Consider the following 24,947-nt stretch of genomic DNA (forward strand, 5'->3'; position numbering starts at 1 on the left):
AATAGTCACAGTTTCAAAAGTAATTGAAATTTAGCCACTTTTCATGTAAAGATAAAATCTGAACAAAAATACTGTTAAAAATCCAGAAATATTCCAGCATAATATGTTGGAGAATTTTTAACCTATGAACTTCCAGCATAATATGATGGTATGTGTTGGAGTTCCATCATAATATACTCGAAGTTTATATGCAGGAGTTCCATAATCCCGCATATTATGCTGGAACTTTTCGTGTCCTGGAGTTCCAACCTATTATGCTAGAAGTTTATATGCAGAAGCTCCATAATCCCGCATATTATGCTGAAATTTTTCGTGTCCTGGAGTTCCAACCTATTATGCTAGAAGTTTATACGCAAGATCTCCATAATCCCGCATATTATGCTGGAACTTTTTGTGTTTCAGCAAAACACTGGCTAATTTTTAATTACGTTGCAAACGCTAGCTATTTTTTGATTACCAATCCGAAAAATGGCTAGACCGTGCTATTTTGACTAAATTAATGTGAATTTGCAGTAACATGCTGGATGCGTTTGATTAGTACTTTCTGCTGTTGTATCCAGTTCTGAGTCTTTTTTAGTAAAGCATTTTGCTTAATGCTTGTGATAAGCATTTTACATAATCATGGGTTTATAGTCATGTTTGTCTAAAATCACCTTATGCCAATTGGAACAAAAGAAATTAGATTGGATTGAGAGACAATGATAAGTCTATATAGTAATACATATTGCCTAATCATCCAATCCATCAGCCTGATTTCAAGTCAAGAGCCAAAAGAATCAGAATCAATAAACAGCCCTATGTCCTTGCACTAGGTTGATTTCTGAGGACGTAGCGCAATGTAGCAGGAATATGGGGGGGAAAAACTCTGGTTCAGTCAGACTTCACGAGTACATTGCCGAAAACAGGTGAAGAACATGTAGGCGAACAAAGAGCATCAAACGGCCTAGGAGTCGATGATGGAGAAGGTCTAGGTGAAATATTAGTCAGTTCCAAAGCCTGCCATCTTAGTTCAGCAGGGTAATCGGCAATGCAGCCAATTCTTGGACCAGCACCTGTTGACCACACCCGGGAGAGTTGATGACCAAGTTGATATGATTTTGTAGACTTCTTGGAACTGATCCGTTGCAGTATCGCAGTCTTTGGCACATCTCTTCTTGGGCTCTGAAGACCACCGGAGAGCGTTCTTTGGTAGCTGTTTGTACTTTCAGCATGCGGTGCTCCCATTGATTCCACGGAACAGTCTTTCTCCTCTTCTTTAACAGCTTGAGGAGGAGAGTCTGATGGAGTTGAAAGTTTAGACGGACGATTTTCAACGGATTTTACATCTTCAGAGTTGTCATAGTCTTCATTTGCCTTTTTTATCTGATGATAGATCACAAAGACGAGGAATATTTAGTTTAGAAATAGGTAAGTAAACACAAGAAACCACATGTCAAATCCGATGCAGAGCAGACAGTATGGTAAAAGACTAGGATCCAGTAACCATTGGTCCCTATGCATTGAAGGTAAATCCCGCCCTCGGCCCAACCCAAAGGCAAAGGAGAGTGAACAGAGGAAATATAAAAATAGGAAAAGGAAAAAGGAATATAGTTGCGTAGCATTTGAAAGATAAGGTGGCACTAAAGCAAATGCTTAATAGCATCAGATTGAAGGAAGAGCATTTGAGGGAGTTAAGAATTCCTATAAAAAAAATATAAGAGTTCTAATTTGTTTATAAAAAAGATAAGAGTTCTAATATAGGCCAAGGGGAGTATTCTCCACTGTACTTATATAGGCTCTGAGGTGATGGAGGACTTGGGTCTCACTTAGATTGCTTCTCTTTTTTTTTCTTTTTCTTTTTTTGCAAAATCTTGCTGCCTTTTCTAATATAAAATAAATTTCTGAATAGTCAAAAGTAAATAATGAGATAAACAGCTCTCTCATGTGTTAGACAGAAAGAAAAAAAATTGGAAACAAGACTAATCTTACACATGAAAATCGCTCACCTTAACTTCATCCGCTTTGACTCCATTTTCCTTTAGAATTGATAAAAAACTGTCAAGGCTATCATCCGTTGGCCGATAATGTCCGCTGTAAGGTGAAATAGACTGAAGGGAGAAAAAATGTCAGAATATAGCAGAATTCAAGCAAAACATTGTAAACAGCAACTTAAGTTAGGTGTCAAAGTTGCATGCATATGATTCAGGTGGCAGCATTCTCTTTATTTCATACATTCTATTAAGATAAAGCAGCCCTAAGCCAGAAAAAGCTTTTGGAAAGGACAAGAATGCGATTTTTACTTCTAAAGCTTCAGCTCTTCCTCTGCATATGTTACATGAACTTTGATATGGTTATATATCCAGTACATATACAGGTAAGTACCCAATACTTTTAGGGTATTTTGAAGAACAATTGCACTAAATACCCATACCTATACATATATCATACTTGTTCAACACAGGTACAACGAGGCAAAAGAGCCCATATAACAAACCTGTATGCAACTAAATGGTGCATATTCACAAGGAAATCGTAAAGGTATTAACACAGAGAGTGTCCATATATACAAACGATGGAGCCAAAATTGTTCAATTAGGAAGGTCTTACAAACACCATATATGACATAATAAGGGATTGGCGTGACCCTAAACATACACATCATAGCATTTTGGTAGTCCTCTATTGAGGTTGCTTCACAGTTACATTGTTAGACTTAAGACATAAATTGCAACCAAAGTGAAGGTTAACCTACCTGATCAATTTGATTTTTTATGTACTCATAATGTCGTCTAATAGATATTATGTTCTGATTAAATTAATATAACCAACCAATTCATATAGAGATTTACGATAATTAAATCAACATACCTTCACAATCCCATTCTCAACCACCAGTCGTCCAGCAGCTAAAGTAGCCCCCCCAGCCAGAAAGCTGGAATGATGAAACATTCCTTTCTTCTTCTGAAAGACGTTACAGACAGGAAGTTTTCTGAGAATGTGTAGGATAATAATAATCATAATGAGGAAAACAAAATAAGCAATTTATGCAGTAGCTCTATATCGCTCACCTCACCAGCATAGAGTCTTTTTGAGGTGCTCATCACAAAGATCCATTTTGCCCCGGGCGGCCCTTTAGTTGTGTCAAGAAGATTTCCGGTTAGCTTATGCAGTATTTTCCCTCCAGCAATCATATACTCATAAAGTTCTCTCTCTTGCTGATTACAGAAAGATTAGGAGGGAACAATTAGGAGCTGTGTGCTAATATCAGGTAATGGGATTAAGGACAAATAAGCGCACACTAGGACATGCGAAATAAGGGATCAGGAGAGATCGTGTACGACCGAGCTAATCAAACGAATCAGAAAAGACTAAAGAGAAACCGGCATTGGTGCAAGTACTTTAGTACACATACGTCTGTTACAGTGCGTGATTGATGCTAAATTACGTGATATGTAGTACACAAGTAACAAAAGATTCAACACTTACAGGTCCAAGATACTTGATACATTGTTTCTGAAGCTTAGCTCTTGGACATTCTTTGAGATCAACCTTTCTGCCTTCTCCAAGATCCAACCTGCACATGTTTATTCATTCTAAGCTACCCAGACTAAAGCTTATAACTTTGCAAGAAAATCTTAAGGAGTAAATTTGCACATACGCGGCTTTATCTTGTAGCAGCAGATGCAAATTAGACAAACACACGCATTTAGCTAATGCTGCTATTACAGTAACTAATTCATCACCACAATTCTTAAATTTTAATAAAAGCTAAAACAGTAGGCCAAAACAATACTAAAGAAAGAGTTAACCAAGCCAGAAATCAAATGCAGGGTTTGTGACAATTAACATAAAGCTGCTATTACATCCCACAAACTTCTGTAACACCACACAACTGCCACTTGACCACCTGAAGATTTACATTTGGGACAATGCAAATTTTCTGAAATACCAGTTTAAGCATTCAGCTTTCTTACCAAAAGAAGAAGGGCTGACCAGCATCAGTCTTATACCATTCTTCATAATAGATATGCAGGTTATGCCCATACCGGTGGCGTGGATCAATCTACATTTACCACAATAGAGATTAAATATCATATCTCATCAATAACAAAAGTAAACTGGGGCTGGGGTATATTCAGATAAAGCAAGAGCCGAAGCCAGAGTAAAGAGCAGACTCACCGCCTCAATCCAGTGTCGAAAAGCCAATATCTGAGCTTCGGCATCTTTGGACAGACCTTTACCAACCTGAGAGAATGTAAGTACAGTTAGTGCTTGTTTGCGGATGAGAAAAATAGTCTGCTATAATATTTTGCATTATTATTACAATGTTAAAAATCCAGCATAAAATTTTGAATTACTAACATAATGTTTTGAATTTTGAAGGGGAGCATTCATGCGACTGGTAAAAGTTGTTGTCATTCAAGTCGCGAAAATAACCTCTTACAATAAAGCCGCATACATAAGACATAATGTGGTCCTACACTTCCCTGACCCCGTGCAAAGCTGGAGCTTGGTGCACCGGACTACTTTTTAATATAATGTTTTATTTCTAGCATACAAACTTATGTAGGAACCTATGCATTAAATTACATAAAACAGAGAGTACAATACAAAGATCACCGAATATGACAAAAATAATTACTAGTATAAACTAAGGCCTTGTTCTAGTAAATCAAATAAAAAGTTTTATTTCATAAAAAACAATGAAAATATTAGTATCATAAGAAATTTTAATGATTTTCTGTTTATGCCTTTTATAAACTAGAAGGTGTACAAGTATACCAATAGTAAAACTAATTCCTGAGTTTGGTATCGCGATCTCTGCGTGATTTCCATGTGTAATTATTCACACGTAATAATCCATCATAACTCATCACGGTATTATAATCTTGGAACAATTTGTCCATGAACCAAATGACACTTCTAGTTTTGTCCCTTTTTTTAGATATATTTATTATGGATAATTTCAGAGACCCCTCTATCCAGGTTTTGCTTCGTTACAATGACCTCACTTATGCCTTATAATATTCCGCTTACCTTCTTTTTTTTGATTCTTTTGTAACAATTATTTTAAATATATTTATTATTAATGTAAAAGTTTACAGTTATGACTAATTTAGCCTTTGGTAATATTCAACGACAGAAAGTCTACACGAAACTCAGGTAGCAATATTTTATATCAATCATCACAAAGTAAAACGTAAAAAATACCTTGGAAGCATTTAAGCCGACGCGATTCCATCGTGAAGCCGCCATTTCCGGCTTCAAGTAATTGAAGAAAGAAATAGTACTGTGGTTCAACCGTGCATAATCTATTGCTTGCCACCTTCACACACATCATACAATTAGCACCAAAAAAAAAAGTTTTAAAACAAAGAAAAGTTTCCGCAGTTTCTAAGTAAAAAGATTTAAATAATATATACTGATAACATAGTTAGTTCTATTTTTACTAGATAATAATCAATTAAGTTTTCTCACGATGCATCCGTAATTAACTTATAGTAACTGATATTTTTTAAGACTTCAATATATATAAATTAAACTCATAAGTAAAAAATAATGTATTAATAGTAATTAGTTAAAACTCCTACCAAAGCTCTTCAGCTACGACAGCAGAGTCAGCTAACATACGCCGCGTACGATAACTCCGGTAGACTTTCTGCAGTCTCTTCGCGGCATTCGACGGACTCCTTGGCGCGGTGTCAGTAATATCATATTCCCCGCGGCCGTTTTCAGATACGGCAGGCGACGCCGGAACCAAAACCATTCCATTGTCGCAATCTACACCGGCGGCGGCGACCGGCGAACCAAATCCTTCAAGTTCCGGAGCCGGCGAGGAAGTTGACATGTCGGAGCTCCGAAAATCGGGAATATGGAGCTCCGAGAGTTCACAAGCGGACATGTCTAGGAGTTTTCTATACGAAAAAGGATGATGAGGCTGGGAGTTGTTGAGATCAAAATTTGAACCGGCGTCAGTTTCGACTTCCATTGAGGGAAGTTGTTTCAGAGAGATTCGGTCAATAAACTAAAACTACTCTCCAACACCTTGAGATTCGTACAACCAACTCACTGAATTTAAGAGAGAGAGAGAAAGAAAGTTCTAGAGAGAGAGTATGTGTGTGAGTCGTCGGAGAAAGAAACGGAGTACTAGTCATGGGCGAAGCTACATGTTATAAAGGGTTCGTCGCAAAATTACACTGCTTATATAGCTAAAATATTAGATTTTAGATATATATAATATATATTGAATACTCTTCCTCGGACAACATTTTTCATTTCATTCAAATTTAAACAACCTTACGTAAATTTCTGGCTTCGCCATAGAGTATTGCCTAGTTCGAAATGAGTGGAACGGAGTGTGTATATTTACAGAGACTGCGCTTCTTCGCCGGTAGTCCACTTGTCAATATTTCTGGGTCCAAGCAATTTATGACATACAAGTCCCACGCGCCCGAGTATGAAACTAGATTATACTCGCCCATCTCCGTTTGTTTCAATTTACATTCTCGGATTTATAATCAAATTTAAAAAGAAATTTTGAACCATTACATCTCTATCAAAATCAGTTCATTTGCCAACATTAAAATCCCTAGAATGTATAAATTCAGAATTTAGATCATCATAGTAAATAAGTTGTTATTAAATATGTATTACTGTAATATATACTAAAACTAGTAAACTTTCTGAAATTAAAACAGAAACTGAAAGTTAGTAGAAATAGTATGCTAAAATAATATTTGAAAATAATTTAGGAATAAATCGAGCCCACTGAATACACAGTGTGTCTTTAAGAAAGTTATTTCCCTCAAATATCCGAGGTGCTGGAATATATCCTCCCAGGATAGAATGATTTAACTCATCGGAGTATTGGTACCAAAAACGCCGATGAATAATGAACCATTCGTAGGCTATAAAACACAATGGAAAATTTATGCAGAAAAATAAGAAGATCAGAAAATTTTCTAAGGAAAGATTCTGGGATTCAAAGCATATTTATAGACTTTCTGGCATTGTTTCTGAAAGGTACAGTCATGGCTGATGGGAATATTTCTGTTTGAAATATTGCGAAAAATTGGATTTAAAATAATCCGAGAAAGAAAACGGACCAGACCGGACCGAGTCGCGTTGCGGGTCATGGATTATTCTGGATTGAATTTTTGTTCATTAATTAAACAATTGAAAGGAATTTTGTCCAAAAAGATTAATCAATCAATCTTTGATCAAATCTAAATCCAAATCCAAATCCAAATTCGAAGCCGAAGCCGAGCCGAACGACGACGACAACGACGCGAGGCTTGCCTTTTTCTTAACTCTTTAAGAGTTATATATATATATATACACATACCCATCAAAAGTCTTTTCTTCCTCCAATATGAAATATTTTCTCTTTACCAAGAAGGAAAACTCAAATATTTCATTTTCCCGTTCACCCTCTTTAAACTAATTAAGCTTAAAAATCCCAACATAAGTCTCTGTACGTAATAGCATAGCACTAATTGACTACTTTTATCCCTCTTGTAAATGATTGATAGTTTTCTTATTAAAAAAAAGGATAAACCCAAATAAGTATAATAATGCTTAGATGTGTGAGACACAGAGGTCCATAAATTGCAGAAGATTACTTCTTTAACCATCATTCTAAATCTACTAGCTCAGACTAATTCAGATTCGTACCGTATAGAGTCTATTTAAAGGATAACAATTCTCATTTCTCTATACTCGAACTTGAGGAATATAATTAAGAATAAAGGAATCTCATACATCTAGCAGCGATAACAAACCACGTTCAGTATTAAGAGCTATTGACTTTATTGTCCAAGATCAATGTATCTCCTACACGTGCCTATAGGAGTAGCAAACGGGCGAGTCGGGTCGGATATGGTTCGATTTGAAAATGGGTAATAAAAAAACGGATCAATTATCCGACCCGACCCATATTTAATACGGATAAAAAACGGATTAACCGGCAGATAATATGGGTTACCCATATTATCCATGACTTGTATATGATCATTTTTGGGAGAATTCTTAGTTTCTCTAACTTGAGGAACCCCCAATTTGAGGCTTTACAAATGTAAATGTTAGACCCATTGATTATCCATTGGTTATCCATTTTCTAAATGGATAATATAGTTCTTATCCATATTTGACCCGTTTTTAAAAAATTCATTATCCAACCCATTTTTTAGTGAATAATATGGGTGGTTAACTGTTTTTTTTAACTATTTTGTCACCCCTACGTGCCTGGTAATATGCAATTTTGGTAGAATTGGAAAATGAAGAGAATGGTATGAAGTATAAAAAGAAAGTGCACCATTGAATCGTACGATAGAGTTCTCCTCTCTTTTTGTTCTCTCTTTTTCTTTTGCATTAATAATTTGTCATATTAGGTTTAAGCTATTCTTAGGTTTTGATGACATGTTTGGTCATATTTGTTTACCAAAATATTGACATCCTCCTACTTTGTTGCTATTGTATTTTTCTTCTTTCTTTTTTTATTCTCCTTCTTTACTTTCAATTAATTCTACTCCTATTATTTTTGTTACACGAAAGAAATAAACACTATATATTCATGACAGGCTATATTTTAAAATGTTAAGTCATAAGTAAGTTATGATCCCTTGTTTTGATTATTTAAAAAGGACACTTATTTTTAACCAAAATAAAAAGACCAAAAAATAACTTATTATGGACCGGAGGGAGCAAGCCATAAGTAAAGTTATTTCTTGATACCTCTTATTTTCAGATTTTTTCTTTCAATTAAATCATGTCCAAACAATTTTGCATTTCAACATACAGGTCATTACCTTTTACGAGGCATGCAAATAGCTCAAATGATATCAAGAATCTATAAATAATTATAGTAACAAAATTATAATGTTGTTGAGGGTATAAGACTTATTGTGAGTTCTTTTAAGAAATTATTGTACAATAAAGATGGATGGCAACGAATAACACCCATATCTCGAAAGAACAAAAGCTAAATGTGTCAAAAATCTTTAAAGTTTTTCAACGTATGCATAATTATCCTAAAGCGGAGCCTTGGAGCAAAAGTAAAGTTGTTTTCGTGTGATTTATAGGTCACAGGTTCAAGCCGTGAAATAAACCATTGATTCTTGCATTAGGGTAGATCGTCTATATCACACCCCCTTAAGTGTCGCCCTTCCGTGAACCCCGCATGAATGCAGGATACTTCATGCACCGGGCTGCATAATTATCCTAAATCCTTATAAATTACGAGGTTTAGATCACGCACATCTATTGATGATGAATGGAATGAATCCCACATCGGACCGGGATGAGATCCCTGGTCTGCTTATAAGGCTTAGGTAATCTTCCTCCCTTCGAGCTAGCTTTTGGGGTGTAAGTTAGGCCCAAGATTTATTTTGACATGGTATCAGAGTCAAACCCGCAGTCGATGTAGGCCCCTAGAAGAGAGAGGCAGAATGCCCCAAACCAATTGAAAGGGGTGGAAATATCCTCGGTCCATGATTGTGCACACTCCAGACTGGATAGTGAAATCCCTAATATATAAAGAATATGGCATGAGGGGGTGATGAATGGAATGAAACTCATATCGGGCCGGGATAAGATCCATGGTCTCCTTACAAGGTTTGAGCATTCCTCTTCCCTTCGATCTAATTTATGAGGTGTGAGTTAGGCAATAGGCCTAATTTGAGTTGATATTCTTTTAATATATAACTACTTCATTAGCATGTACGAGTATATTATATTGAAAGTCTTAACCTCATACTCTTGTAGTTTTGGTTGTCAATTGCTATTGACAAAACGTGTAAATCATTTTTCACACTTCAAGCATAAGTATTTGAACTTCATTAATGCAAAATTCCACGGCTAACATGTGAATATCATAGACCCTACGTATCGATTTCACTTTTTAAGTACAAACTTCGATTCACCCTTTATGTGGATTTAAAGAAAGCACTAATATTTTTTATTTTATTTTTTGTACATTTTTTACTCCAAATAAATTAGGTGTATTTTCTTATCAAGAGCTTGATCTAAGAGCTTAAATCAATAATACGAAATTCCACTATACTCATTAATTATTCCTTTATATATAACCCTATGTTTATGTATGTTTAAAATTCCTAAAATTATATTTATAATTTTAATCAGAAAGCAGAAGGTACAACAAGAAATACTTGGTTAAAGTGGTGCATTACGTGAATCATATCCTCCTAAAATTATTCAAAACAAGGGGTTTGTCATTGTTTACGCAAGGGATCGTTTGGTATAATGATGGGATAAACAAAGGATATTCCATAGAATTACCTAATTTTACTATTTTAGTCTAAAACTTATTTCAGAATTAGCTACTATTTATAATCAAATACAGTCGAGACTCTCTATAACAATATACATATGTAACAATCATTCACTATAAAAATTAAGTTTTTTCGGAACCGATCTTTTATATTATGTTATAATACATGTCCTCGATAACAACACTTTATCATAGCATCCAAAAAATATCGAAACAAACGCGGTTGTTATAAAGAGGTTTAACTATATAAGATAAATTTCATCTCAAATTTTATCTCGGGATTATTGTCCTTATCCGTTGTACCAAATGACACCTTTGTTCTTAAAAAAAACATAAATAAAATTATATGGCCAAATTCTGAAGTAGTCTCCACGCCCTTTAGTGTGCGCGTCCACTGTTAGCTTAGACTTTAAGAACAATAGAAACAAACCAAAATAATAATAATAATAATAATAATAATAATAATAATAATAATAAAAAAAAAAAAAAAAAAAAACTAATTGACCCAACAAGTTTCCAAGTCTGTCTTTTGTTGCATATATCACAATAAAAAAATCAAGATGCTACTAGTCTGTATTATATTGTCTCGGTCAAGCATGCTGGAAAAGGATGTTTTTGATTTCTACGTTGCATGGTCTATTTTATATTATTATAATTTTTATTTTTATTTTTTTTGGTTGATTATTATTTAGTCCAATAGTCAGTGTAACCAACAGCCATCTATTTCGTAGTTCGTATTTCGTATCCTGTATTTCATATTTCATATCTCTTATATATTGTTGTTATTTTTAATACGCATTTTTATGGTACTAATATATCATCTCCTGTTGTTTTTTTGAGCCGAGGGTCTCCTGGAAACAGCCTCTCTACCCTTCGGGGTAGGGGTAGGTCTGCGTACATATTACCCTCCCCAGACCCCACTTGTGGGATTATACTGGATCGTTGTTGTTGTTGTTGTAGTCAGTGTAGACCAAGTACAGACTGGTTCACACCCCAACTGTCCCTTTTTATATTCTTTTATATTTTATCCATTGCGGTTGTTACTTGTTAGCAGTAGTTTGGTAGGGTGTGTATAAGAATAATAGTGAATAAATTGTATTAATATTAAAATTAATAATGTTAGAATTAGTTATGTTGTGATTAATTATACTGAAATTATTTTTTATCAACTGTTTGGTTTGATATTAATAATAATATGCATTGCATAATTTTTTTTTTAAAAAGAAAAATTGTTTACAAAAAATATTTTAAATTGTAGATTAAACCCCACATGACAATCTTATGGTCAAGATATTTACCACAATTCAAATATCAATATCAGGATTTTATATTAATTAGTTTGCTATCCATTGCTATTCAATTAGATTTTATTTTCTCTCCTAGGAGTATTAATTAACTATATGTGAAAAGAATGATAAAAATTCAGAGATGGTTCCCTGCTTAGACTACCAGGTCAAACAAGTAAAGATTCATTTGACTAAGTACAATGAGAGGGGTAAGGGTCATACCTAATATTGATGAAGCCTTATTTATACTCCCTCTGTTTCAGTTTATGTGAACCTATTTTCTTTTTGGCTCGTTCCAAAAAGAATGACCTCTTTCTAAATTTGGAAACAATTTAGCTTAAACTTATAATTCTAACCTTAATGTGAAGCTTTTATAACCACACAAATACGCTGGGCTCCTTTTTGATTTGTTTAGAACCACAAATTCCAAAAGTCTTCATTTTTTCTTAAACTTCGTGCCCAATCAAACAGGTTCACATAAATTGGAACGGAGGGAGTAGGTTTTTTCCCCTTTCAATATCTCGCATGTTGTTTGACTAATTTGAATTAGCAGTAAATAAGCCTACTTTGAGAAATAAAGTACTCCCTATAAAAATTAAAGTACTTCATTCTTAAATGATCGAACTTAAAATTTATGATCAAGAGTAGAGGGACGTCGACCATCTCTGCTTGGTGGTATATACGTTTATGGCCAATTTGAGAGTATTTTTCACCAACTTTTGGTATTCTTGATTCATGAAATGCTTATTGTAGGGACCAAATTGAACTGCAGGCCGACAATTATAGAGGATGATGATTATTATAAAGATGTTTGACTGATGTTTATAGCCAATTAAGAGTATTTAATTTTTCATCAACCTTTGGTAGTCTTGATTCTTGAATTGGATATGCAATGCTTATTATGTGTGTTTAATAGTAGGCAACATGGTTCTTTATTGGCAACAAGTAGGGACCAAATTGAATCGCATGGCAACAATTATAGAGGATGAAAGTTATACAGAGGTCTGACTGATGTTTATGGCCAATTGAGAGAATTTTTCACAAACCTTTGGTATTCTTGATTCATGAATTGCATATTCAATGCTTATTGTGTGTGTTTAATAGTAGGTAACATGGTCCTTCACTGGGAACAAGCAGGGACCAAACTGAATCTTGTGCCGATAATTATAGAGGAGAACTGTATAAAGATATAACTGTTTATCACCCACCCTAGAATCAAGCAGTTCAGTTCAACTATACCCGCCTTAATTCCCTCATTCAGGACAGATGGAAGCAGGTTATGAATCTGTTCAAGTTGGCCGATCAATTCCTCCTTTCTTTCCCTTGCCTCCTGTAGAAATATATACCATAACGGAAACAATAACAGAATCTTATTCACGTGTAATCTAAACAACTAGCATGTATGAAGATATTAGGATTACCTCTTGAAGCGTAAACACAACAAATCTATGTCATTCTCCAACTCCTCAGTTGAAAACACACTAGCAGATTTCCACAGTCTTCTACTGTGTTACCCAAACAATAACCGAAAATAGAGAATTTTGGGTGGGCAAAATTCTAGTAGAAACCGCAGTCAGAATCATGTAAAAAACGTCCAGCCCTTATATCCATATATATAGCTGCGTTTTTTAGGTCAAAACCGTTTTCAAAACCTATTAGGTTTCCTTCTCCCACTAACGGACGATTTCCACGTTTTTTTTCCACTAAGTAATAGTTTCCACTATTTTCTATTATTTAGGCACAATAGGGACCACATAATTTAATTAACAAGGCTTCCTATTATGATATTAATTTCGAAATTCTGAAACTAATTTCCATCATAATAAATTATGAATTATTCCACTAAAAATTCGTAATTGCACTCCTTAGTTCAATTTCGAAATTCTTCCATAAAACCTTATTTAACTCCCCATGTTAAGATTCAGATACTAATCAATCAAATTAAATTACTGACTATTTAATTTATTGATTACTTCCTTTAGACTTACACTTAACTTATTTCATGTGTCGGATACAAAATCCACCGGCCGGGTTTACACATGAAAACTTATAAGCTTTCATAAAGGAGTATCATCAATCTCAAAATCGAGACATGGATTCCATCAACTAATTATTACTTCGCCAATGTATATCATTGTTATCCAATTTACCAGGCTTATTGACTCGCGAAAGAATCTCGCCTTTTAATAAATCAAAACAACAAGTGACATACACAGCTAATAATAATTATATCAGGATTAAGAGTATAAGTACATTAAATGAACTAGAGAAATTATTTTATAAAGTCAGTATAAAAATACTCATCTCTACTTGATCCGTTCAATACATATAAAATGTACTAGCACAAGAAGTTGGAACTAAACCATTCCCATAATCAAGATAAATTATATTTAATCTTGTGCTACAATCATTCTGATGATTTGTCCAATTCCATCATTAGATTGTGAACATTAACTTTTATGTCTTACAAGAACCGATGATTTAATCTTTTGTGTATAAGCTAAACTCTATACACTAAATCATCTACTATGTAAGCAATGGATGCACAAACCAACACATGTTCTATTTAAAATGAAACATTATTGAATTTAAACAAGTAAATAAATAATTGTTCATAAAGAATATTATAACAAAACGCATGGCTTATAGTATATTCTAAAAATCTCCCACTTAGACTAATAACCATGCGTCTACAATTTTGACACCCATTCCTTCTATATGCTTATCAAAAGTCTTATGTGGTAAGCTCTTAGTAACCGGATCTGCCAAGTTGTTCTCTGACGCAATCTTGGTGGCCACTACATCCTCTCTCTGCACTATATCACGAATTAAATGATATTTACGCTCAATGTGCTTTGCCCTCTTATGGCTTCGCGGCTCCTTTGAATTTGCAACCATACCACTATTATCACAGTAAAGCGTAATTGGCGCTTGAATCGAAGGAACCACACCCAACTCTCTCAGGAAGTTACCGAGCCAAACTGCCTCTTTGGCTGCCTCAGAGGCTGCCACATATTCAGCTTCCATGGTGGAATCAGCAACACAAGTTTGCTTGATACTCCTCCAACTTATGGCTCCACCTCCAAAAGTAAACACATTACCTGAGGTAGACTTTCTAGAATCTCTGTCTGATTGGAAATTCGAATCAGTATACCCAATATGTACCAAGTCATCCGAATGGTAGATCAGCATGTAATCCCTAGTCCTTTTCAAGTACTTGATTATATGTTTAACCGCCGTCCAATGCTCTTTCCCAGGATTAGACTGAAATCTGCTAACAACGCCAACGGCAAAGCAGATATCAGGCCTAGTGCATAACATAGCATACATGAGGCTCCCCACAGCTGATGCATAAGGGACCGCCTTCATCTTTTCTATCTCTTCATCAGTCTTAGGAGACTGATCTTTAGATAGAGAAATTCCATGTCTGAAAGGAAGGAATCCTTTCTTGGAATCATGCATGCTAAACCTGGAGAGTATTGTATCAATATAAAGACCTTGGGACAAGCCTAATATCCTTTTCTTGCGATCTCGCAAGAGTTTGATCCCAAGGATATGAGCCGCTTCTCCCAAATCTTTCATATCAAAATGTGTGGACAAGTAATGGTCGGGTCAAAAACACGTCTAGTCGTTCTTTGTCGGAAAACTCTTCGTGTTTCCAGTCAAAGAGGGGCAGCTGTAAGCACGTGATTTTTGACCCTCCCCGAGAATTTTCACATTTTTAGTGTGAATATGTGAAATTGGGTCTAGTATAGCTATTTTAACTATTTTTACTTTATTTCATTGCAAAAAGAAAAATTACAAAAAAAAAAAGTATATATATAAATTTTAGTTTATGTATCCCTCATAAACTTGAAAAAAATCAAAAAATTGCACTTTATTTTGGTACTTTATATAAATTCGGAAATTAACAAAAAATATATATATAATTCTATTAATGTTTTGAAGTCATTTTAATACAAAAAATATTATTTCATATTTTTGTCTTTATTAAAAAAAACGAAAATTACAAAAAATAGTTTTATTAATATGTTATAGTTATTTTAACTTTGAAAAATACAAAAAATATTACTTCATATTTTATCTTAATATTTACGAAAATTACAAAAAATGGTTTTATTAATATTTTATAGTCGTTTTAACTTTGAAAAAATACAAAAATAGTACTTCATATTTTATCTTAATATTTACGAAAATTACAAAAAATAGTTTTATTAATATTTTTGTAGCTATTTTAAAATCTTGAAAAATATTTAAAAATATATAGTTTCGTTTAAATACTAGTCTTATTTTTGGTAGTTATTTTGCTTACATAGGACTAGTTAAGCAACGTATTCCTATTTCTCGAGTCCGGGCAAAAGAATAATATTCGAGTTCAAACTACCCGGTTTTAGGCCTAATTTTCGGACCTAGCCCATAATGAACCGTGTCCAGGACACGTGGGGAACCCCACCACGCGTGGGGAACATATGCCTTGAACCCCACCACGCGTGGGCTCATTTTTCGGGGCAAACCATGCCAAATACATGGACTACACATTTGACAAAGGGAGGGATTTTGAAAATTTGAAAAAAAAAAGAAAAAAAAAGAGAAAACATGTACTGTTTATCTTCTTCTTAAGAAGAAGAAGCAGAGAAAACGAAAAAAAAAGAAAGAACGAGAGGAGCCCCCCTCCATCAACGAACAGCCCCCCCAGCACCGGCAACCTCCTCCTCCTGTCCAAACAACCAACCTCCTCCTCCTGTCCAAACAGACCACCGCTCTTCAACCCACGACGACCCTCCTCCTCCTCGCAACGTCCAAACACCTACTGTAAACGACCCTACTGACCGGACTTTCCCCCCGAGCATCGGACCAACATAACCAACGACCAAACACCACCCCATCACCACCGTCCGACACCACCAACGAACACACCCAAACGACACCGACCAAAACCACCATTGACGCCTCAAAACCACTTCCAAAACCTACCCAGCTGACCCCCCGTCACTGTCACCCCAGCACCACGACCAACGTCAACAACCCACCCCGTCGCAGCCCCAGTCCCTTCGACCACCAAACACCGGCAACCACCCCTCCTCCTCCTAGCTCTAACAAACCAGTCCGCCATTTTCAGTCCGACGAGCAGCTATCGCTGCATGCCAGGCAGTCGTAGCTGCGTTTCCGAGCAGCGGTGGGTTGCTGCGATCTTGCTTGGCCGAGTTTTCTGTTTTTCCGTCGAGGTCGACTTTGGTTCGTCGAGGCGCTGTCCGAGGTTCCGTCGTTGTTCTTCATTCAGAGAGGTCCGGCTTGAGTTCCGTCGGAATCGTGTTTGTCGTCCTAAGTTTGCCGAGGTTCAAAGGTTAGTAAACCTCGAGCATTAAATAAGGAAATGTTATGTCAAAAGTTCAAAAAATGCAATATAGAAATTGGTATGATAATTTTCTGCTTATGTTTTCATCGTATGCATTTTTGCTCATTTTGCGTTATGTGATTCTTGTTTATTTGATGTCATTTAATTAAGTTTGACTAGTTGTTCTATGACACAAGTTTGCCGTTAATTTGTTCGTCCTTTCCTTCGCTTAGTTCATTCAAAAAATTATTATTAGTACATGTTATTACTACTCCCGAAATACTCATTCGCTAAAAATCTTTTTATTAAACTTCTAACAAGTTATGAGATTTTAGTTGTAAAGAAGTTGTAAGGTTTAGTATGGTTAAAAGCGTAAAAATGGCATCCCTTTAAAATATAAAAAATAATAATAATAATAAAATAAAAAAAATAAGAATGAGATGAGCCTCGCCGAATAAAAATACAAATTGCGGGGCCCTCAGTAAATACTTGTTTAAAATTACTTAGAATTCAGGAGGGTCGTTTAGCGAATTTCACGGCCTCCGCAAAATAATAACGCGATAGTCTCTTTAGGCGCACCTTTAATAATTTAATTTTCTTAAACTCGGGTGTGCATTTCATGCGACCCAAATCCAAATCCTAAAACATCAAATAAAATATGTTTCGGATTGTGGGTGCATTTCATATGACACAGTCCAAAGATATATTTTAAGCGATGTTCACATTCTTGTAAAAACAATAATAATAAAGCGGTTAAAAGATAAATTTGCACATAAGTTCATATTGTATTAAAAATCAGATAAATAAGCCAAATATAACAGTTGAGCGACCGTGCTAAAACCACGGAACTCGGGAATGCCTAACACCTTCTCCCGGGTTAACAGAATTCCTTATCTAGATTTCTGGTACGCAGACTGTAATATAGAGTCATTATTTTCCTCGATTCGGGATTAAAATTGGTGACTTGGGACACCCTAAATCTCCCAAGTGGCGACTCTGAAATAAATGAACAAATCCCGTTTCGGTTGTCCTTTAATTGGAAAAAACTCCCTCGCGCCCCGCGGGCGCGGAAAAAGGAGGTGTGACAGCTCTGGCGACTCTGCTGGGGAACTGGGACCCAGAACCACTGGTTCAGGGTTAAGAATTCGAGCTTGAAATAATTGTTATTATTTGGCTTTATTTATTATCTGATTTTTACATGTTTGAGCCTAATGTGTTAAATGCTGCTTTTACCGCTTTGATATTATTTGAACTGTATATAAACTGTGCCGAAACCCATATCCTTTCTGAGTCTTCTAAATCATGAAGAAGGGTGTACTTCGTACGACTTCTTTTCTGTATAGTGTCAAATCCCAATTTAGAACGAGGTTCGGACAAGTTGCTAAGCCGGTGAAGCTTCTGTATTCCCGGTACGCTGCCCCCCCTCGGCTCGAGCTGTCCGCTCGGGTAAGCCAGGTCTAGAACAAACACCCAGGTTCTGAACCTAGTATAACAAAGCCACATGCCGGATCCCTAGTAGGAACGTTTATTTGCATCATGTGCATTTGACTTAGGGGACTCAACACAGGGGTTGGGTCCGTCTAGGACAAGCAACCTGAAAATAATAGACCAGCTTATGGCATCCTATGTGCTACATGTTGTATTCAGTCAAGGGCGAATGGGTCATTTGGTATGTCCCCCACGCTTGCTTTTTGGGAAAACACATGGGGAACATTTGTGGAATCCAAGAAGTCTTGGAATTCCCATATGTCCCCCACGCTTCATATGTTGGAAAAAGCGCATGGGGAACATTTGCGAAATCCAAGATGTCTTGGAAATCCTTATGTTTCCCATGCCACATTTTGAAAATAACAATAAACATAAAAAAATAAAAATGCATATAAAAACAAGGCATGAAAATTCAAAAGATTTTGTATGTTGTCATCATTTTCTACAAATTAGAAAATCGTGAAAAGATGAGGAAATGGCAGTGTAGAGATATAACTACTTATTTTTAGAAAGACAAAGAAAACAAATGTCCAAGTAGTGTCGAAACTCTGCCGAAATTTTGAGAATATAAAATAAAAAATATGTCTTATTAGTTTGTTTTATTAAAAAAAAAGCATTAATAGAAAAGAAAATTGTTTGTCTTGCCATAAAAATGAAAAAAGAGTCTTGTTTTTAAAATATGTGTTATTTATTTGTTTATGAAAGTGACAAAATTAAAATAATCCAAAAATATTTTCTCCATTATTGGCTTCTCTAGGAAGTTTTTCTAATTGTTTTCAAAAAAATAATATAATATAAAATAAATAAAAAACAAAAAAACAAATCCGAAAATATTTTGATTATTTTTCAAAATTGAAAAGAAAATTCAAAATTAAAAAAAAACATTTTGAGAAGCATTTCTTTTATTAAAAGCAAAATTCCGAAAAATATTTTCTTCTTCTTCTCTAGAATAAAGAAAAAAAAAGAGCAAATGAAAATTCAAAAAATATATCTTATAAGTGTTTCTTTTAAAAAGAAAATCAATCAAAAAAATGCTTCCTTTCTTCTTCTAAAGTAGTTTATTTACCCGAACTACGCGGGTTTGATTCTCACCGGATGTGAGATACGTAGGCAACCCTCATCGGGTCCAACCCCACCTTTGCTAAAATAGCCAAAAACAAAAAAAAATAATAATAAAAGAATAACATGTCAAATTTTAATTTTGTCATAAAGAAGTCGGGTGACGTTGTTTTATCAAGACATAGCCGAATGTTCCCGAGAGGGACGCCGGAAGGCTGACTTTGCATAAACAGCCACCTTTGGGTCATATTTAAGATTTGGTCCAGTTGACCCACACAGCCTTAAAAATCTTCGTCCCCGAGACGTTGAAAGGCCGTGTTCGCAATATTGACTTTTCTAATTTTGAAAAACGATAAAAAGAGTTATAAATAAGTCAGGTGATGCTGTTTTGTCATAAATAGCCGAATGTTCCCGAAAGGGACGCCGGAAGGCTGACTTGGCATAAACAGCCACATTTGGGTCATTTTGAGATATGGACCCACACAGCCTTCAAAATTTTCGTCCCCGAGGCGCTGAAGGGCCGTGTTCGCAACACCAGGTTTTCATTATAATTTGAAAAAAAAAACAAAGAGTCGACGGTCAGGTGAATGCCGTTTGGATGTTTAGTCAAAAAAAATATGAAAAAATAAAATAAGCCGAGCCAGTTTCGGCCGCGTCTTAAACCGTTCTTGCCGAAGTAGCCTTAGAGTATCTGTCAGTTGTCGAAAGGTTATTTTCGTAAAAGAACGGACAAGTTTGTAAAAGTGTCATAAAATAATTCTCCTCGGCCTCAAAATTTATATGAAATTTGGAAGGGGCCACATTTGCAAAAAATAACCGTCCGGTTGCATTTGGCAAACGGGGAAAGGAACTATCCGTTCGTTTTTGAGTTTGTAATTGTTGATTAGAGTATGCGAATTATTTTGATTTTCGGGTCCGTTTGTTGTCTCTTGTCAAAAGTCTGTTTTTGCAATCAAGTTTGTTTTAATTTGAAAATTGGAAATTCCAAAAAAAAAATGTGTGCGTTTATTATTGTTTATCTTTTATTGGTCCGAACTACGCAAGGTCTGATTCATGCAGGGACATGATACGTAGGCAATCTCCATAAGATTCGACCACCACTAAAATGAAAAAATAATAAAATAAAAAAAATAAAAAAAAATAAAAAAAATATAATAATAAATAAATAAAAGAGAGTGTGGAAGATTTTCAGGGGGCACAATTGTCTAACTGCTTAGGTACATTGTATCTCTGATATATGATTGTCTGTCCAATGCCCTAACACTAACGTGATGACTTCCCTTTGATGTGTCCATATATAGAGAGTGGTTGGTTGTGGTAACTCCTCCCTGCAAAGCAAAGTCAAAAGACAATGGATCAGAACCGCAGAACCGAGTGGGTCGGTACTGATGACCGACAACAATTGGTCAAACGGAACAACGGGTTGGTGGAAGAAGTAAAAATGCTGAGACAACATGTGGCAGACATGTATCAGGCGTGGATAACTGGAAAAGCACCGCCCCCTCCACCGCCAAGCTTCTTGAACTCTGTCGCTTCCCAAGCACCCAACACCATAATGGAAGATCCCCCATACTTTCCATCCCAACCCACTTATGGCAGCCTTTCCAGCTACCCGAGTAGCTCCATCACTCCTCAATGCTTCTCCGCTCCCCAACACCACTTATTTCCCCGCCATACTTCACTTTCCAGGCACCCGGCTCCACAAAATGCCTACCCACCTACACAAGCCTACCAAAAGCCACCTGGATCAGGTTTCCGGCCCTGTCAACATGCAAGAATGAAGAGGTTGCTGAAACGAGGAGAGGCTCTCACCCCCATCGGGGTATCTTATGCCAGTCTGTTTGAAAGGCTAAGGCATGCTGGTTCGATTGAGCCACTCCCCGCATGTACTATAAATCCGCTTGCAAGGAGCTTTGATCCGGCAGCACGATGCGCCTACCACTCCAATGTCGTAGGGCACAACATTGAGAGCTGTCATAGCTGGAGAAGGGAAGTAGAGAAAATGATCCGAGAAGGGCGGGTTGCGATTAATAACAGCGATATGGAGCACTCGAACCTCCTCGAGAATTTGCCGACGGAGGTTGATGAGGTTGAAGCTGGTAATGGTCTCGGCAGTATTGATGCAAAGCTCAGTGGCTAAAATGCCAATTTGATAAAGTGGGAGGACGCTCCGTTCCTTGGTCAGCAAGAGAGAAGCTTGTGGTGGCTTATTTTGTGGTCATTTCTGTTGTTCGGATTATTAAGGTTGTAATTGGGATTTTGTCATGTGTCAAACCTTCTTATCTTTCCATTTTTGTCATAGCAGTTTGTTTAAATTTTGTCCAGTTTATGTTAGCATTTTATTCTGGTTGTTTTGTTTGTTTTATTATTCAAACCATTTCGCCGGTAGTCTAATACAAAGTCGGTCTTTTGTTAGTTCCAGTCGTCTTTTGTTTAGTCCTTTTATCATTTCATTCGATGCTGATTCTAGGAACATGACATGCGCACACACTTTGGGCCTAGTCTTTAAAGTTAATCATAAAACCCTGGAAAGGCGATCCGACCATTTAAAGAAAATAAGGACGGTTCGAGATTATTCAGAGCCCGAGTCATGTGGAACTGGGGCAAGTTAAGCACAAAGAAAACCGTTAAAAGCAAGGTTCGCCAAATTGGCATGAGGGTCGGTCATGATAATGAGAGTGTCGCCCAACGGTGCTTAGAAATGACAAAGGAAAAATAAAATGTTTAACATAATTGTCAAGTCCAACACCATCAGAAGAGACTACAAATTTAAAGTGTGTTGTTTGCACTAAGCATGTTTTGAAGACTGGAATGACAAAGGCATTTTGTTCTGCTACCTAAACACTTTATCCTTCGTTACCCCTTTTGAGCCTTATTTATTTTTCTTTCATACCCCTCGTTCGGAATTAGTAGCAACGAATAAAATACGCAAGCATGGCAGGTAAGAGAAAAGAAAGAAAAGAAAACAGCAAAATGGAAAAAGAAGAATAAAAGAAAAAAAGAGAAAGAAAAAACGACAAAAAGAAAGGAGAAATGAGAAAAGAAAAGAGAAATGAAAAGAAAAGTGATAACAAAAAAGAAAAAGAAAAAAAAAAAGAAATTCAAATGGAAAAGAGGAATTGGGAACTACGTTTGACCTGATTCCTCAAAGAGGATACGTAGGCGCTTCACGGCTCGGTCATAGTTTTGAAAAAAAAATGAAAAAAAAAACAATTAAGATATCCCCAAGCAAGAAACTGGGGCAAAAGTTGTGTTTGTTGTAAATAAATCTAATTCCGAAGGTTGTAATTAATAACCCAAAATTAATGCATTTTTGAGCCTTTTATACCCTTTCTTTCTAGCCCTATCCAAAACCCACATTACGGTCCAAAGAAAGACCTTCCGATCAGTCTTCAAAAGATGCCAAGTCAGACAAATGAAGAGTCTTACCGGCGAACATAACATTCTGTTCCACAGCAGAAAGGACTCTAATCTCCAACAGAAAGAGTCATACCAGAAACACTCCAAAATCCCCAGCTGGAGAGAGATATAAAACGAGAGAGTCTTATTGGTGAAAACCTTCACAGGCACCATAAGGCGATGAAAGCTGAGAGAAGAACCAAAAATGAGAGAGACTTGATAGTGAAAACCCTTCGGGCACTACAAGTCGAATAAGATTGAGAATCAGATGGGGAATCGCCAATTGAAGATCTTGAAAGATGATTGACGGTAGAGGATAGGCCCCATATGCATGTCATGGCCATTAGAGTCGGTATCTGCGTTTGATAGGTTTTTATTTATAGTTTCTTTTGTAAAAGAGTCATCGTTTCCTTTGTCTTTTATTTTGTTTCTGTTATCTTTCTCCTTTCATAAAAAATTTCCCCAATAGAGTCTGTCCGGTCAGAACAAGTATGAAATGACTTCAAAATATGCCATCATCTTTCCAAGATGAGATCTGACTAGTATATCCAAATGGTATAGTCAGCAAGGAACAAGCGCGAGGCCAGTGTCAAAAAGATATCCCCAGCAAAGGGAATTGACAGAAGGATTGACGAGCGTCAAGAGAGATATCCTTGCCAAAACCAAGGTTATAAACCTCAAAGGCCAAGGCCCATGAACAGAGCAAGGAGAGCAGTGAGCATGATTGGGCGAAATCCATACTAGACTAAAAGGTCGGGAAAATGCCAGTTTCCGAGCTATGCCACAAAAGAAGAGGGATATCCCCAGCAGGAAGGGATTATCCCCAGCACACGATATCATCCCCAACAAGTTGTGGAGCACAGAGAAAGGAAGGAGAAAGGGAAAGCCATCCCAGTAGGAGTATCACAGCCAACCACCATGTTTTAAACTAACAAATTTTGTTTGATTTGAAACAGGTAAAGGAAATGGCATTGATGCAGAAACGCATGCCACAAGGGATATTATCAAACTGGGGCAGAAAATTTTCCTTTCATTTAGAAAATTTTCTGGAAGTCAGGTACCCTCAGCTGATAACATTTTACCCCCAACAGGTAAGTAAATCAAGGGAGGTAGTCTTCGAAGGAAGAAGCTATGCAAAAACAAAAAAAAAAGAATAAAAAAGATAATAATGAAAAAAAGGGGGAAAATTCATCCCAATCCCCAGCAAGTATTCGAGGTAAGACATTTCAAGTCTTAAGGATATTTTCGGGTTCATCCGCCCTCAAATAGGATATGTCGGGTTCATCCGCCCTCAAATAGGATACTGTTGGGTTCATCCGCCCTCAAATAGGATCTGTTGGGTTCATCCGCCCTCAAATAGGATATGTCGGGTTCATCCGCCCTCAAATAGGATCTGTCGGGTTCATCCGCCCTCAAATAGGATATGTCGGGTTCATCCGCCCTCAAATAGGATCTGTCGGGTTCATCCGCCCTCAAATAGGATATGTCGGGTTTATCCGCCCTCAAATAGGATCTGTCGGGTTCATCCGCCCTCAAATAGGATATGTCGGGTTCATCCGCCCTCAAATAGGATATGTCGGGTTCATCCGCCCTCAAATAGGATCTGTTGGGTTCATCCGCCCTCAAATAGGATCTGTTGGGTTCATCCGCCCTCAAATAGGATATGTTGGGTTCATCCGCCCTCAAATAGGATCTGTCGGGTTCATCCGCCCTCAAATAGGATCTGTTGGGTTCATCCGCCCTCAAATAGGATCTGTTGGGTTCATCCGCCCTCAAATAGGATATGTTGGGTTCATCCGCCCTCAAATAGGATCCGTTGGGTTCATCCGCCCTCAAATAGGATCTGTTGGGTTCATCCGCCCTCAAATAGGATATGTTGGGTTCATCCGCCCTCAAATAGGATCTGTCGGGTTAATCCGCCCTCAAATAGGATCTGTCGGGTTCATCCGCCCTCAAATAGGATCTGTCGGGTTCATCCGCCCTCAAATAGGATCTGTTGGGTTCATCCGCCCTCAAATAGGATATGTTGGGTTCATCCGCCCTCAAATAGGATATGTTGGTTTCAGTCTTTACTTTTAAGTGTTGAAATTGGGAGCCCGCCCAGATAACAGAG

At 36.6% G+C, this 24,947-nt stretch overlaps 1 protein-coding gene across 1 annotated transcript; it reads right to left on the reverse strand.

The window, feature by feature from the left end:
- Positions 1 to 663: 663 nt before the first annotated feature.
- On the reverse strand, positions 664 to 6,310 carry LOC104244456 (IQ domain-containing protein IQM3-like). Its single transcript, XM_009799879.2, has 9 exons — positions 5,571 to 6,310; positions 5,191 to 5,305; positions 4,159 to 4,224; positions 3,954 to 4,042; positions 3,466 to 3,553; positions 3,048 to 3,194; positions 2,848 to 2,940; positions 1,986 to 2,087; positions 664 to 1,362 (listed from the first exon to the last, which is right to left on the reverse strand). Exons 1-9 carry the CDS (start codon positions 5,966 to 5,968, stop codon positions 871 to 873), a joined length of 1,590 nt encoding a protein of 529 aa, XP_009798181.1. The 5' UTR covers positions 5,969 to 6,310; the 3' UTR covers positions 664 to 870.
- Between the last annotated feature and the right edge of the window lie 18,637 nt (positions 6,311 to 24,947).

Source organism: Nicotiana sylvestris, chromosome 7, assembly GCF_000393655.2.
Source record: "Nicotiana sylvestris chromosome 7, ASM39365v2, whole genome shotgun sequence".
Taxonomy (NCBI): domain Eukaryota; kingdom Viridiplantae; phylum Streptophyta; class Magnoliopsida; order Solanales; family Solanaceae; genus Nicotiana; species Nicotiana sylvestris.